The sequence below is a fragment of the Erpetoichthys calabaricus genome, chromosome 13 (assembly GCF_900747795.2).
Source record: "Erpetoichthys calabaricus chromosome 13, fErpCal1.3, whole genome shotgun sequence".
Lineage (NCBI taxonomy): Eukaryota > Metazoa > Chordata > Cladistia > Polypteriformes > Polypteridae > Erpetoichthys > Erpetoichthys calabaricus.
In genome coordinates this window covers 3536818-3554334 of record NC_041406.2, presented here as the reverse complement: position 1 = coordinate 3554334, position 17517 = coordinate 3536818, and the positions used below count along the sequence as shown (strand labels likewise).

General features: G+C 42.4%; 1 protein-coding gene across 1 annotated transcript in view; it reads right to left on the bottom strand.

Moving 5' to 3' along the window:
* LOC114664078 (collagen alpha-6(VI) chain-like) overlaps window positions 1-17517 on the bottom strand; it is a 353886-nt gene that overhangs the window by 16463 nt on the left and 319906 nt on the right. Inside the window, exons 39-40 of the mRNA XM_051936115.1 lie at window positions 12364-12527; window positions 10870-11040 (exon numbers count right to left, since the gene is read on the bottom strand). Coding sequence (XP_051792075.1) covers window positions 10870-11040; window positions 12364-12527 — 335 coding nt within the window. The remainder of the gene's footprint in view (window positions 1-10869; window positions 11041-12363; window positions 12528-17517) is intronic.

The window sequence follows — 17517 nt, the reverse complement described above, 5'->3', positions numbered from 1 at the left end:
AAACTTTCTGTTTATCTTGATATGAAGAAAAGCTGTCGCTTTAAAAAAAAAATCTTTTTCCTCTGAGCTCTGATTTGTAGCTCATGCCCACATGTTTCTGGTACCTTCACACACAGCTGTGCTGAACGGGCATCGGGTTTTCCTGAAGAAATGATGGACCCGCAATTAGAGACGCGGACCTCTTGGCTCTCAATCACCAGCAGTTTCTTCTTTCCATGTTTTTACTGCAGACCTGAACCTTGGCTGGCACACCTGCCACTTGGTGAACTCGGTGCCACCTGGCAGAGTTTTGAATTTTAAAACAAAACAGGACTTTTTATAACTACTTGGAAATCCGCTCCCCCCAAAAATGTATTTCCTCCTTATTAAGTGTTTTTTCTTACTTTTAAGAAAAAGGAATCAGTTTTGGATTTTTAAAATAATATAATAATATATATAATACTAGAGGACTTTGCCCCCTGCTCGCGTCGCTCACCAACCCCCAGGCGGGCGCTACGTGCTAGCCTCTTTGCGGTTCTGCCGCTCGCGTATGGGGATGCAGATGTACAATTTAAACAGATTTTTATTTTCATGGAAATTATTACATATGCATAATAGAACTATTTTACATTACTGCGAGTAATTAACCATATTAAAACAGAGTAAAACATAATAATTTGAAAGTAAATTATGTTTCATATTGCGTTAGAGTTATTTGTTGCGTAATACAATTTCGTTCGTTGGGACCTCCTGTCAGAATGTGTGTTCAGGGCACAGAAGGTCCCACCACACTGCCATGATGACAGATCTTCCTCTTTGCTCGGGATCTTGGGGTTAGCTTGGGGTTGGCAAGAGATCAGCTATGGCGCATGACTTTGATCAGTTTAATTTATTTTATTATTTTGTTTATGTCCTTCACAACCCCATTTTGGACAGCACTAGTTTCTCAAACCTATGCTGTTCCTCGTAACGCGATTGCAATTGCCACAGTTAATGACGTCTGCCAACTTCTGGTATTAATGTGACCGTAATCATCATATTCCTTATCCCTCAGTGGATACATCTCTAAAAGAAGAGCTTTAGAGTTAGTTTCAAAGAGGCTAGCTTCAGATCTTTATTGGTTTGGACTTCCTTTCATTTTTGACTTTAGGTTCTCGGTTGGCCTGTTTAGTCTCTGATGTCGGCTTTCTGGTTTGTTGTTATCAGTGTTGGCCTTTTCTTCACTCCCCTGACGATTCTCATGTTTTACTCTTCTGGAGATCATCTCACCAGCCAGACTTTCGCTTACAGTAATTCACACATGTCATGGTTTGGCCGAGGATCTGTCACCTGGCTTTAGTTTATTTTCTTTGTATTTGTTTGTGTTATTTTAAATGGATTCTATGTTTCAGGTTCCTGAATATGCTGCTGCTGCTTTATGTCTCTCACTTAAAAGAAACTCTCCACCCAAAGATGAAATTTCTTTATATGTTATTTACTCCACGTCATCTGTAGTGATGGCCTAGAAAAAAAAATCATCTCATATTTTGTAGAGAACAGACAGAGTAAAATTTCTAACAGAATGGGACTCCATGGTGACCAGTACTGGACAGTAGAAAACGATACAAAAAAATGTCCATGAAAAAAGTCTCACTTTACTTGTCGCGCAATCCGCATGCCAACTCACCCAGGCATATTTGTGTACTTGTTTGCTAAAATTTTGAGAAATAAATGGCTATGAAAAATGAAAGAAGTCTGCAAACAGGAAGCACTTTTACACGGGATTGCACTTTTGAATTAAGGACAGGACTTACAACCAATGAATGAGAGGGAGAGGCGGGTCTTCAAGTCAGCAGCATGGTATTGTGAAATGTGATCTTGAAATTACACAATAACTACAACAGAGAGAACCTGACATAATACAACATGCTTGCAATGGCTTATGGGTAGTTTGAACTCACTCAGCATAGAGCATTGAAGTTAAGGCTAAATGAACATGGATGCTGTCCTTCAGCGTTGTTGAGCTTCTGTTGATAAACATGGTGGTTCTGAAAACGATTTTAAAAGTATAAGGGACCAGAAGGCTAAATTCTATTCCAAAAGATCAAAACTAGAAGTCATCAAAACCAAAAACAATACGCTAATTCAGAACTGAAAAATCAAAGTGAGGACTGGACACCAGAAACACCACAAGACAGAGCTCACTTCAAAGGGTTGTTTTAGTATCCATCCATCCATCCATTTTCCAACCCACCGAATCCAAACACAGGGTCTCGGGGGGTCTGCTGGAGCCAATCCCAGCCAACACAGGGCGCAAGGCAGGAACCAATCCCGGGCAGGGTGCCAACCCACCGCAGTTGTTTTAGTATGTATCCGTAATCTCGGATGACCAGAAAGCACATGGCGCTGACCTGTACACTGTTGTGGTATTGGAGTCGTGTGCCATGCACTTTTCAGTCATCATAGCATGGCAACTCTGTAGTAACTCAACCAACATGGCGCTGCGAGAAGACGCAGATTTAAATCTAAAGCAAATTTTACCCACAAAACTGAAATCAGCAACACTGAAAACCTCAAATGAAACCACAAAAATGAAAAGCAAACACATTCTGTACCACACAACACTTCCTGTAGCTCAGTTCTCTCTGTTGGTTATTCATATAATAATCAAAATGGAATGTTAAATCGATAGAATTATGAATATTTTGTAATAAATGTCATGGATGGAATGGCACACTGACTGGGATGGAGTGTTGTCTCGTACCCAGCAGGATGCCATTATGAAAGGAGAGCACAGATGGAGGTGCACCCCAGCCAGGATGGCTCCATGTTTTTATCCCAGTCAGGGAGAAAGACCAGTGGATGGACTGAGGGAGTCTGTATTTCAGGAATAGTTTGGCCCCCTGGAACAATAGATGGCAGAGCTCATCTGGTGTGGTCCCAGTCTGGACTCTCACAGGGTTGTGTGGGACTCTGTCGGGATACATGGGGGCTGCCAGAGGTTACTGTCAGGAGAGGACCTCCCTGTTTTAAAGAGCTTCTCCTAGACCTTGAAGTGTGTCCAGGGTGTAGTACGGTGGATAAAGAAGTACTCGAGGGTCTAAAATAAAAGAGGCCGCCTCAGTTCAATTGGGAGTCGGAGTCGGGAGGTAGTGGACGACACTTAGCTGGGACGGAGGGAAGGAGAACAGCGACTGCTGAGCTGTGAAAATTTGAAGACAAAGCCTGTACAAGGTGGTCTGTGAAATTAAAGGGTTCTTGAACCTGGGACTTGCGTCTGTTATGTCTGGGATTTTGGGAATGTTGTTATGCCCACTAAACTGGAAGACAAAGCTTGTAAAAAGTGTTCTGTTAAATTACTGTTATTTTATAAATAATAATTATTATGCCTATTTTAGTAGTTTTTCTTTGAACAATCTTTAGGTGACCTACAGTGCATCCAGTAAGTATTCACAGCGCTTCATCACTTTTTCCACATTTTGTTATGTTACAGCCTTATTCCAAAATGGATTAAATTCATTTTTTTCCTCAGAATTCTACACACAACACCCCATAATGACAATGTGAAAAAAGTTTATTTGAAGTTTTTTCAAATTTATTAAAAATAAACAAACTGAGAAATCCCATGGCCATAAGTATTCACAGCCTTTGCTCAATACTTTGTCGATGCGCCTTTGGCAGCAATTCCAGCCTCAAGTCTTGTTGAATATGATGCCACAAGCTTGGCACACCTATCCTTGGCCAGTTTGGCCCATTCCTCTTTGCAGCACCTCTCAAGCTCCATCAGGTTGGATGGGAAGCGTCGGTGCACAGCCATTTTAAGATCTCTCCAGAGATGTTCAATCGGATTCAAGTCTGGGCTCTGGCTGGGCCACTCAAGGACATTCACAGAGTTGTCCTGAAGCCACTCCTTTGATATCTTGGCTGTGTGCTTAGGGTCGTTGTCCTGCTGAAAGATGAACCGTCGCCCCAGTCTGAGGTCAAGAGCGCTCTGGAGCAGGTTTTCATCCAGGATGTCTCTGTACATTGCTGCAGTCATCTTTCCCTTTATCCTGACTAGTCTCCCAGTCCCTGCCGCTGAAAAACATCCCAACAGCATGATGCTGCCACCACCATGCTTCACTGTAGGGATGGTATTGGCCTGGTGATGAGCGGTGCCTGGTTTCCTCCAAACGTGACGCCTGGCATTCACACCAAAGAGTTCAATCTTTGTCTCATCAGACCAGAGAATTTTCTTTCTCATGGTCTGAGAGTCCTTCAGGTGCCTTTTGGCAAACTCCAGGTGGGCTGCCATGTGCCTTTTACTAAGGAGTGGTGGATTGCTGCAGAGATGGTTGTCCTTCTGGAAGGTTCTCCTCTCTCCACAGAGGACCTCTGGAGCTCTGACAGAGTGACAGTCGGGTTCTTGGTCACCTCCCTGACTAAGGCCCTTCTCCCCTGATTGCTCAGTTTAGATGGCCGGCCAGCTCTAGGAAGAGTCCTGGTGGTTTCGAACTTCTTCCACTTACAGATGATGGAGGCCACTGTGCTCATTGGGACCTTCAGAGCAGTAGAAATTTTTCTGTAACCTTCCCCAGATTTGTGCCTCGAGACAATCCTGTCTCGGAGGTCTACAGACAATTCCTTTGACTTCATGCTTGGTTTGTGCTCTGACATGAACTGTCAACTGTGGGACCTTCTATAGACAGGTGTGTGCCTTTCCAAATCAGGTCCAGTCAACTGAATTTACCACAGGTGGACTCCAATGAAGCTGCAGAAACATCTCAAGGATGATCAGGGGAAACAGAAGGCACCTGAGCTCAATTTCGAGCTTCATGGCAAAGGCTGTGAATACTTATGTACATGTGCTTTCTCAATTTTTTTATTTTTAATAAATTTGCAAAAACTTCAAGTAAACTTTTTTCATGTTGTCATTATGGGGTGTTGTGTGTAGAATTCTGAGGAAAAAAATGAATTTAATCCATTTTGGAATAAGGCTGTAACATAACAAAATGTGGAAAAAGTGATGTGCTGAGAATACTTTCCGGATGCACTGTATAATAATATGTTCCTTGACACCACCATTCAACAGAAAGATAATACCCTTATAACTTCTGTTTTTCACAAACTGACAGACAGACGGACCTACCTGAGAAGTGAAAGCTTCCACCCCAAGCATATAAGGTGCTCCATTATTTTCAGCCAAGCAATACATTACAACCGTATTTGCTCAGACCCGACAGACCGGGATAAACAACTGCAGGAGCAAGATTTCATCAGACAAGGTTATACCCCCAAAACAACAGACACTCAAATAAGAAGAGCTACTGCCACACCCAGAGACCATCTTCTGCAATATATAAACAAAGACAACAAGAACCGCATTCCCCTTGTTGTCACCCATAACCCACATCATGAAGGACTTCAAAAAATTATAAAAGAACTTAAGCCAATGCTACGCAATGACGAAACGCTGAAAAATGTATTTCCTGAACCACCGTCCTGGCATACAGACAACTGCCAAACCTGCACAAACTAATTGTCCAAAGCTCCCTAAGTGAACCAACAGAAAATGGCACATCTCCCTGCCTACAGAAAAGATGTAAAACGTGTGGTCACATTTATAATACAGACCATGTACTTACATGTATACCACACTGCCGACTAGAACATCGCATAAAGGGGTCATTTTCCTGCAGATCATCTAATGTGGTCTCCCTCATTCTCTGTATGAAATGTCCTGACACTGCACTCTATGTGGGAAAAACTGGACAAACACTCCACGCCAGAGAATGAATTTCCACAGGGTCCACATCAAGCATGGCGACACAGATGTTCCTGTAGCGGCCCATTTCAACAGCCATGGACGCTGTGAGTGGGTCTTTAAAGTCACAGGGCGTAGGGACAACTTCCGAACACAGCAAGAGAGAAAAGAATGGGAAGTTAAACTTGTGCGAAAATTCAGCACATTACAACATAGTTTGAATAGAGACATGGGTCTTATGCCCAGATATGAGGATTGTTTGCATCTGTCGGACTGACACAAACAACCTATCTACAGACCCACATCAGAAACTTCAAAAGACTTTGTTGGACAGTTATCTTATCCACATATCTTGCCCTATACATTGTTCTCCTCTCTTGCTAAATGAATCTTAACCTGAAGAGCTCTATTAATTTTTTACATCTAAGATTTCTCGCTTAAAGGTTTTCCAATGCTGTTATCTGTCCTGGTGTCTGTGTAAACACAGGGAACTCCAGTCTCCGTATTGCATCTTGCCTGAAGAAGGGGCCTGAATTGCCTCGAAAGCAGGCATATTTTTAGTTAGCCAAAAAAAAGGTGTCATTTTACTTGACTTCTCACTACATAAAAATAATATAAATAATTGTATTCATTTAACGCCCCATTATGATTATTATATGACTAATTGAACTGCAGGAAGTGTGGTGGTACAAAATGTGTTTGGTTTTCATTTTCCTAACTCCTTTTGATGGTTTCCTCCAATTTTGGGTTTTTCAGTGTTCTGAGTGAAAATGACTTTAGATTTAAAACTGTGTCTTCTCACAGCGCCATGTTGGTTCAGTTACTACAGAGCTGCTACGCTATGATGACCAAGAGTGTCCAGCACATGACTCCATTACCACGACGGTGTACAGGTCAGCGCCATGTGCTTTGTGGTCATCTGAGATTACAGATACATTCTGAAAAAAAAAAAAACCCTCTGAAGTGAGCTCTCTAATGTAATTTTTCATTTACAAATTAGCGTATTGTTTTAGTTTCAACAACTTTTAGTTTTGATCTTTTGGAATTAAATTTAGCCTTCTGGTCCCTTATACTTTAAAATCTTTCATGACAGCATTACTACAACGGTATTCAGGTCAGCGCTGTGTGCTTTCTGCTTGTCCGAGATTACGGATACATTCTGAAATAACCCTTTGCGGTGAGCTCTCCCTCATGTAGTGTTTCGGGTTTCCAGTTCTCACTTTGATTTTTCAGTGACAAATTAGGAAAGTGTTTTGGTTTCGTCGACTTTTCATTTTGACCTTTTGGAATTGAATTTAGCCTGATGTTCAGGTCTCATCTGCTGGTCCTTTATACTTTAAAATCTTTCTCAGGACCACAAAATCTGTGAGAAGAAACTAATCAAAAAGACAGAAGGCAGCTTCTTCAGTTCAGTCCCAGGGGGCCGCAGTGGTTGTGCCATGTTTCATTCAGGGTTCCTCCCCGGCTGGCTGGGGTTCATATTTATGCTTTATGTCTCTTTTGTTGATTTTTGATTCTTTTTATGTTATGTGCATCATTCTTGATTTTTTGGTTTTATCTCTGTATGTTAGTTGTTATGTTCCTTGTGTATTGTGGGTGGTCCTCTAGGAGGCAGGGCCAGCTGACAATCACAGCCAGGAACTGCCCTCCCTCCGCCCTTTACATCTGGAGGGTCTCCCACAGTACCTGGAGGTTTGTCAGGGAGTCGGTGAGTGCACTTGTGCTTATCTATCTATCTATCTATCTATCTATTGTGAATTTTCAGAACCATTGCATCTCTGATTTTCTGATTTTCTGTTCTGTTTTAGACCTGCCTTTGGATTTCTGTAGTGAGACTTGAATTGTCTTTGTTACAGGCAATTCCATTCCATGGAGTTTCAATGGGGCTGGTATGCTCTTTATGAAGAATACATTTTTTATTTTATAAAGATTCTCTGCTTGCACTTATTACTAGGGCAAGCACCACATGTGCCCACTGGAAGGTAAGCCGTACTTGAATGGGAGGCCATCTAGGAAAAGCTTGGGTTGCTACTGGAAGAGGTGTTGGTGAGGCCAGCAGGAGACGCTTACCTTGTGGTCTATGTGCAGTGATGGAGACACTGTGATATAAAAACGGTGCTGTCATTTGGATGAGATGTTAAACTAAGGTCCTGATTCACTGGGACATCACTGGGGATCCTTCGTAAAGAGCAGCGTGTGTCTCAATGTCCATGGCAAATTGCCCAACATGCCCCGGTCATTCTGGCCCCCTACTCATCCCCCGTCTACCTCACCATTTCACCATCTAATAGCTAATGTGTGGTGAGTGCACTGGCACAAGAATGGCTGCCGTCACATCATCCAGGTTGGTGGTGGCTACATATTGGTGGTGGTTGAAGTCGCTCCCCACTGATAATGTAAAGCGCTTTGAGTGGCGAGAAAAGCACTATATAAATGTAAAGAATTATTACTATTATTAATTGCTAGCTGGGGTTTTATGGTGATATTCCCCTCTACTGACCATTACTGGAAGTGTTTGAGACTAAATGCTTTGGAACTCTTAAGTGCTTTGGACTCCCAACGTATGACAGGCTGCAGGTTTTTGCTCCAAATAGTGAAGAACATTCGAACATTAGAACAATCTGGATGAGAACAGGCCATTAAGCCCAACAAAGCCCGCCATTCCTATCCACTTAATTCTTCTAAAAAAGACACCAGGTCTAGTTTTGAAAGTCCCTCTTGTCCTACTGTCTATCACACTACTCGGTCACTTATTCCATGTGTTTATGGTTCTCTGTGTAAGGAAACAGTTCCTAATGTTTGTGCAAAATCTATCCTTATCAAGGTTCAAACTGTGCAGTGTGTTATAAAGCTTGAGCAGAACCTCCTGTGACTTGTACTCCACACATCAAGGCGCTATATAACCTGACATTCTGTTAGCCTTCTGAAAGGCTTCGGAACACCGTCTGACAGTCCACTATGACTCCTAAATCCTTCTCATAAATGTGGGCTTCCGATTTTCCTATTGCCCATTGTGTATTCCAAACCTCACATTTTTACTTCCTATGTGTAATTCTTTACATTTACTGACATTAAATTTTATCGTCCACAAATCTGCCCAAGCCTGCCTGCTGTCCAGGTCCTTCTGTGATGATATAACGGATTCTAAATGATCTGCTAATCCACCAAACTTGGTATTGTCTGCAAACTTAACCAGCTTGTTACTTATATTCCTATTGTCACACATGTGCGAGTAGGAGGCAGCTAAAGGGTCTGAGTAATTGGAATAAAACATCCAACCAGGGGGTGGCGGACTGCACTGACTGTCTTTGTCAGTTCCTTACAGACCTTTTCTGGGAAATCCTGCAAGGTTCCAGCGCCTCAGAAGACATCACTTCCAGTGCCGGGCCCTTGAATGATGTCACTTCTGGTCCAGACGACATCACTTCTGATTCCGGCCCTTTTGATGATATCACTTCCTATATGGGCCTTTAAAGCCTCCACCTTTGTCTCTTGTGATCAGTTTTGTTTTGGACTCTGTTCTATGCACATCGTGCTACTTATTTCAACTTTTGCAACTGGGAAAAACAATATGTGGATGGCTGCTCCAAACCTTTATGATGTCTTGGACTCTTTTATTGTCAAAATATCTAAATAATTTATTTATATTAAAAATAGCAGCGGCCCCAGCACTGCCCCTTAAGATCAGCAAATTCTGATGAGGTTCCTCACACCATCAACCTCTACTTCCTGTGTCTGAGCCAATTCTGCACTCACCTACACCCCACACCCTGAACTGATGCTTCTTTTAGTTTGATGCCCAACCTCTCATGTGGCACCTCATCAAATGTTTTCTGAAAGTCCAGATAAATAATCTCATCTGCTCCACTTTGATTTTATCCTTTTGTTGCTTCCTCATAGAATTCCATCATGTTAGTAAAACACGACCACCCTCTTCTGAACTCCCATGCTCACTGTTCCTAATAACTTCTGTCCTTGCCATGTGTTGCTCAGTCTTATCAATAATTCCTTACATTAATTTTTCTGTGATGCCTGTTAAGCTTACTGGCCTGTAGTTGCTTGGATCTGACCAGTTAATATAATGAGATAATATTTTCCATTTTCCAGTGCTTCAGAATGTCCCCAGTATGTAGTGACTGCCTAAAAATATTCATCAAGGATATATATATTTGTACTTGCTAACCTCTTTAAGAACTCGAGGATAAATATTATCTGGTCCTGGTGATTTGTTTGATTTCAGCCTATTTAATCTCAGCAGCTCTTCTCTCTCTACAATTTCTTCATCACTCAGAACCTCCTTAGTAGTCCCTGTTACTGCTCACTTGCGAAAGTTCGGAGTGTTCGCTATTTCACTTTCTTTATCTTTTAATTCCCCTTTACCATTTCTGATGCACTTCACTTCCTCCAGTAGTCTGCACAAAATTTGATTCTGCTATGATTTATGTTTGCTATAAATTAATTTTTCAGCTATTGGAGCTCCGTTTATTACATTCTATACATGAATACAGGTGTTTGGCATTAGATTTTCCTTTAAAGATAATTTTTTTATAGCTATTTATTGTTCGTGTTATTTTCCACCGCCAATAGAGCTGAGCCTTTTCGGTTTAAGCAAAAGGAGAGTAAGAGATGACCTGATTGAAAATTATGGAGGGAATTAGTCCAGTGGATCGAGACGGTGAATTTGAAATGAGTTCCTCGAGAACACAGGGACAAAGTTGGAAACTCGTTAAGGTGAAATTTCACACAAACATTAGGGAATGGAGAACCACAAACACTTGGAATAAGTGACCAAGGTGTGTGGTGGATAGTTGGAGTTTAGGGACTTTCAAAACTTGACTTGATGTTATTTTGCACAATCAAGGTGAATAAGATGGATGAACTTGTTAGGCTGAATGGCCTGCTCTCGTCACCATTTTTCTAATGTTCTCGTGTTCTGTATCATTTTTATTTGACTCAACTGCCAAAACTGGTTTTGGAGGAAGTCAGAGGACAGGCCAGGTGAGCTTTGGTGGACTGAATGACTTCTTCTCATCCAGATTGTTCTAAGGTGTCCAGCACATGCAGAGCACACTGAAGCACAACTCTTTGAGGGTTTTTACACACACAACACTCAGCTGTACAATTTGCCAACATCCCAGAGTTTTCGACGGAAGTTCGGAATGACTTACGTGCAGCGGAGCATGCATGGAGACACTCGTTTTCCGTGTTAAATCTGTTTTCATTACCGTCGCAACCGCCATACCAGAACAAGGCGCATGCATTGATTGCTTTATTATAGTACCATCTTTGGGAATAGTTTCCGCAATATGACCCAAGGTCCACTTCCAACAGGCAGTGTTCTGTAACCAAAACAGTCTTGTCACTCTCTCAGTTTGAATTAACATTATGAGAAAAGTTACAGCAAATGAACTGCAATGAGAAAGTAATGACAGGAACATGAGGGCACCCCCCCCACAATGGCAGGACCTCCTAATCCTTCAGGCCTGTTCGTTTGGCTAACGTGGCCCAAATTCTCATCCACGCCCTTGGTCAAAGCTGGACAGATCAAGTCACCTTCAGCACATTTTCCATCCATCCATTTTCCAACCCGCTGAATCCGAACACAGGGTCACGGGGGTCTGCTGGAGCCAATCCCAGCCAACACAGGGCACAAGGCAGGAACCAATCCCGGGCAGGTTGCCAACCCACCGCAGGACACACACAAACACACCCACACACCAAGCACACACTAGGGCCAATTTAGAGTCGCCAATCCACCTAACCTGCATGTCTTTGGACTGTGGGAGGAAACCGGAGCGCCCAGAGGAAACCCACGCAGACACGGGGAGAACATGCAAACTCCACGCAGGGAGGACCCGGTAAGCAAACCTGGGTCTCCTAACTGCGAGGCAGCAGCGCTACCACTGTGCCACCGTGCCGCCCTTGATCAAATCCTTCTTTCTCATTTACGTTTGTTTGTACTTTACGTCTGTCTAAGTGCGTCAGCTTAGTCCTTCATAAAGCTCCCCTCGGGGTCCCCCAGTACTTCACTGCACCACAGCAAATCTAAGCAAGTGACATGTTTTCATATCCAACCCTCAAATCTTGTGTTTCCCCTTATTGAAAGGTGTATGGGCTTGTTGAAGATTATTCAGCTGATTTGAAGTAAACGTTGCTTGCCCCATTAGCAGAATTTGCTAAAATAAAAGCAAAACAATTCCTGTTTCAAGTTCGTTTTGCTAGTTTTTTGCATCTGCTATGTTTTGTAGTGTAAGTCGCTGGTTTGTTCAACTTGGACACTTCAGACTCGACTGTTATGGGGCACACTGCTCAAGTCTGAGTATCAAATATCAGACCCACTGGTATGAGCCAGTCCTGAATGGTCCCAACTAGCATCCTATCCCAACACTCACCAATGAACACGTCTTTGGAATGTGGAAGAAAACCTGAGGTACCTGTGTGAAAACATCATGGACATGAGAGGACCACCCAAACTCCACAGAGACAGTGCCCAGGTGGACCACTATGTCACCATACAGTCGGCAGGCAGCAATGCCACGGATTGGGCTGACTGCTTCCCTTCCCTTCATTGACTAACCGCCACATGGCACTTGCAAGTGAAGCTCAAATGGCTTCTCTCTGGTAACAGAATAGTCGGTGCAGACAGAAATTTTATTTCTTACCGGACTGTACAGCATGAGTAGGTTTTTCAGTTGCAGAATTGACATCATCGTCTTCAGGCACCTCTCTAATTTCTTCTAAAACCGAGACAGTGTCCCCAATTTGCTCCTCTATCGATTTGGTGATGTATTTAGTGTTACGTTCGGAAAGGCTTTCGAATGACACCCTAATAGAGAAAAATCACGTGAACAATTTCAGTAACAAACAAACACTTGTCACGGTACAAGACTATACATCGAGTATCTCTACCGTGACTATTTATGGAGGTTTAATTCTCCGCCAAACCAATTTTCAGACAACCTGCTATTCCTTCCCAAAGGAGTAAAACATCAAAACAGAGATCTCCTTAACGTCTTTTTGGTTTCTCTCCGACAACAATGACATCAGAAAGAAATAAGATGGAGACGTCACGGTCTTCTGTCCCCTGCTTCTCAGATTTCTCTTCTGAGAAAAAAAATCTCCCAGAATTCTCACGAGGGTCTCCCCTCGAGTGTCAGTAGAGATCTCAGCCAAGTCACACAACGGGCTCAGATCTTCCAAGTGACATTTTTTTTTCTTTGCAATTTGAAAGTTTGCATTGTGTGCTCAGTAATATACAGTGACATGCATGGACTTCTTCTTCTTTCGACTGCTCTCGTTAGGGGTTGCCACAGCAGATCATCTTCTTCCACATGTTTCTGTCCTCGTCATCTTGCTATGTCACATCCATCACCTGCATGTCCTCTCTCACCACATCCATAAACCTTCTCTTAGTCCTTCCTCTTCTCCTCTTGCCTGGCAGCTCTATCCTTAGCACCCTTCTCCCAATATACTCAGCATCTCGCCTCTGCACATGTCCAAACCAATGTGACCTCACCTCTCTGACTTTGTTTCCAAACCGTCCAACTTGAGCTGACCCCATAATGTCCTCCTTTCTCCTCCTGTCCATCCTCATCACACCCAATGCCAATCTTAACATCTTTAACTCTGTCACCTCCAGCCCATATAACATAGCTGGTCTCACTACCGTCCTGTAGACCTTCCCTTTCACTCTTGCTGATATCCGTCTGTCACAAATCACTCCTGACACTCTTCTCCATCCATTCCACTCTGCCAGCACTGTCTTCTACACCTCTCTTCCACAATCTCTGTTACTCTGTAAGTGACATGCATGGACGATCGTAATAAAACACTTTACTAGGATTACAAAACTGTAGTCTTTGCTTCTGAATACAAACTATTAGTTGCTCTAATTTGTATTTCTGTGCTCAAATTAGATCAGATTCATTCTGGAAGAAAAGCTTGGCAGAGTGGCATTGTGGCCAAGACTTTGGGCTTGAAACCCTGAGGTTGTGAGCTCTGATCCCACTACTGACACCATTATGTGACCACTTAATCTGCATGTACGCCAATTAGCGTAATTAATTAAAGAAATGTAACCACTTATATCTCAAATGTTGTAAGACACCTGCATAATAATAAATAAAAATATGATTTTTTTTAACATTTTATTGAATTTATTTAAAATCAAAAAAGATTCCATACAAGCAAAAATATGAAGTCGTGAAAGAGATGAAAGCAAGACTAGAAAGAGACCTCACAAAATATAATGTAACTTTTTCAAATGAAATTCTCACAGTTGGTGCCTTTTACCGCAGTTATAACTCATGTCACCTTTCTGTGTAAAGCTGTTGCTTGTAAGGAATTTTAGGAGAAACATCGGTGATAGCGTTGATTCTTAAATGAAACATCAATGAGAATCTCTGTGAAGTCTCATGAGCCATCAGAGATCAACCTTTGAGCAGTAACTATTTTCCTATGGCTTGTTACATCACTTCCTGTTTTGCTTCCCCGTCAAACTACACTATGACAGTAAACAGGTGTGATCTGAGGTGGAGACACACACACTAGTGGTTGCAGAACACCTCCATTTATTCAGTTTTTTTTCCGATGTAATCAGCTGAAATGCAATAAATGACCTAACTGGTTGAAAAGGTAAGCAGTAAACTGTGTGGCAGATGACGGGGGACCTTTCCCCACCGGGATGCCTAGAGAAGAGAAGGACCAGGAGAGGGGCAATATCTTCCCCGGAATGCAATAGGGTAGTCCCCCTGGATTGCATCGGGGCCATGGACTTGGAGCTTGGAAGCTCAACCCTGATGGGGACTGTGGCCACCACCAGGGGGTACCTGGATGATCCCAGAGCCACACCAGGAAGTGCTGCAGGGAAAATCATCAGGGTGCACCTGGAGAACATCCAAAAGGGGATACCTTATTCCATTCAGGGGGCCAGAGTCAGAAATACAGAGGATGGAGCTTACGAGGAGAGGAGTGGAGGCGGCAGAAGAATAAGGAGAAGCGAGGAAAGGACTGTGAGCAATAATGCTGGTGGGTTGTGCACGGTGTTTGAAAAATAAAAGCATGTGTTTCGACTTCCATGTGTCCTGGTGTCTGTCTGTAGTCGGGCTAAATGTCCACAACTGCCAGATGTTCTGCAGCAATTCAAGTAAATGAAGCCTTGCAAGTTGAACTAAACAGTTTGCACAGGTGTCCCAACTTGTGTTGATTACTTAAAAACTTAAAAAGCCTCCGTGTGTCTTAAAGCAGAGTTGCAACAGACTGTATTACTACTCCCTCTGAAATTCGACGTGAACAATATTCCAGTGAAAATGGCAAGAATTAACAAATGAAATGTGGCAGAGCATTATATAGTGCGTTTCCTAATATCTATCAGTCTATCATATAGTGCCTTTATTATCTATTATATAATGCCTTTCCTAATATCTATCTATCTATCTATCTATCTATCTATCTATCTATCTATCTATCTATCTATCTATCTATCTATCTATCTGTTATATAGTGCCTTTATTATGTATTATATGGTGCCTTTCCTAATATCTATCATATAGTGCCTTTATTATCTATTATATAGATAGATAGATAGATAGATACTTTATATAGTGCCTTTCCTAATATCTGTCTATCATATAGTTCCTTTATTATCTATTATATAATGCCTTTCCTAATATCTATCTATCTATCTGTTATATAGTACCTTTATCATCTATCTGTTATATAGTGTGTAAAGGACAGCCGAGTTCCATGCCCGGCAGGGATGCCTCTGCTGCATCTGTTCAGGGGGAGCCACCACGGGCAGCTCAATACCTCCTGCGGGACGCTTGGTGGCAGCCTCCCTGGCGGATGATGATTCCCCAGCCTAGCGCATGGCTCCATGGGACATGGAGTCCTCCACAGCCTGGTTGGGGGCTTGGATGGCCGCCAGGGGGAGCTGCATGGAGTCAGCAGCCTGGCTGGTCATATCTTCAGCCCCACCCGGAAGGGCAATTAGGACCAGGTGGCCAAGCACCTGGAACGCTTCTGAGTGGGGTATAAAAAGGGCCAACCACCATCACTCGAGAGCCAGAGTCGGGAGGAGGAGGACTAAGCCTGAGGAGGAGGAGGAGTGGTGGTGCTGCTGAGGTGGAGAGAAGAAGTGTGGTTTGTTGTGCTATATTGAAGTGCTTTTGGGACTGTGTTGGGCCTGTGGGACACGGGGAAGACGTGCCCCACGGCTGAAGAAGAATAAAAACTGTTTTAATTAAGTACGTGCCTCTGCCTGAGTCTGTGCCGGGTCGGGCGCTATATAGCGCTCATATTACAAGTGCCTTTATTATCTATTATATAGTGCCTTTCCTAATATCTATCTGTCTATCATATAGTGCCTTTATTATCTATTATATAATGCCTTTCCTAATATCTATCTATCTATCTATCTATCTATCTATCTATCTATCTATCTATCTATCTATCTATCTATCTATCTATCTATCTATCTATCTATCTATCTATCTGTTATATAGTGCCTTTATCATCTATCTGTTATATAGTGTAGTCGGCTAAATGTCCACAACTGCCAGAGGTTTAAATTTAAAGTTTAGGTTAGCAAAAACTGAAAAAAAGGAAATTCCAGGATACTACAAATGGGCCTTCCTCAGGTTACAACCTACAGATGTTCTGCAGCAATTCAAGTAAATGAAGCCTTGCAAGTTGAACCAAACAATTTGCACAGGTGTCTCAACTTGTGTTGATTACTTAAAAACTTAAAAAGCCTCCGTGTGTCTTAAAGGATTAATAAAGTATCTATCTATCTATCTATCTATCTATCTATCTATCTATCTATCTATCTATCTATCTATCTATCTATCTATCTATCTATCTATCTATCTATCTATCTATCTATCTATCTATCTATCTATCTAAAGCAGAGTTGCAACAGACTGTGTTACTACTCCCTCTGAAATTCGACATGGACAATATTCCAGTGATAATGGCAAGAATTAATAAATGAAACGTGGCAGAGCATTATTACCCTTAGAAGTGTAGGCCTTTCATTTAGAGAAATTTCAAAAGAACTCAACGGTTCAGTGAGTCCAGTGCTGCCCTACACAATCCAAAGGCATTGGAAACTGGAAGAGGAAGAGGTCTGGCAGAGCCAAAGTCACAAGCCAATCAGAAGACAAGTTTCTGAGGGTCCCACAGCACAACTTCAAGAACAGCTTAATAGTGCAGGTGGCTAATGGCGAGTGTCAGCTTGGACTGTGAAGAGCAGACCTTGTCCAGTCTGCAGTAGTCCACAGCCGCCATTTCAAGACCTTATCTTATCCTTTAAGGGACGGCTTTCTTTCTGCCACTCTCCCATCAAACCTGCAGCTGTCATTGCAGTTGACCACATGGCAGTGCCCATGAAGAACTTTTTATAATAATCAGAATGGCTGTTAAGGTAACTGGCAGGATTCACCCAAAACTGAACAGTCCCAGCACCGAGTTATTAAAACAGTCGAGAGGCCGTAACCATAAGACTAACTGAGAAAGGGTGACGAACCCATGAACCATAATAGAAAACAAAAACAAGAAGTCAGGAGCCATGAACTCAAAAGAAAAATGAATCATGAAAAGTAAACGCATGGATCATTGGAAGCCATCAAACTTGAATTATTACAGCTCCTGCCTTCGCAGAACATCCGGGACAACCACTCTGCATAGCAAACACTGATGCAAAGAAGCTACCCTGGGGGCAAAATGGCAGTGAGCAGACATTAACCAAACTAGCATTGAATCATTTGAAAACAATGAATATACCATCACAAGGAAAACACGATGAAACAAGAACAATA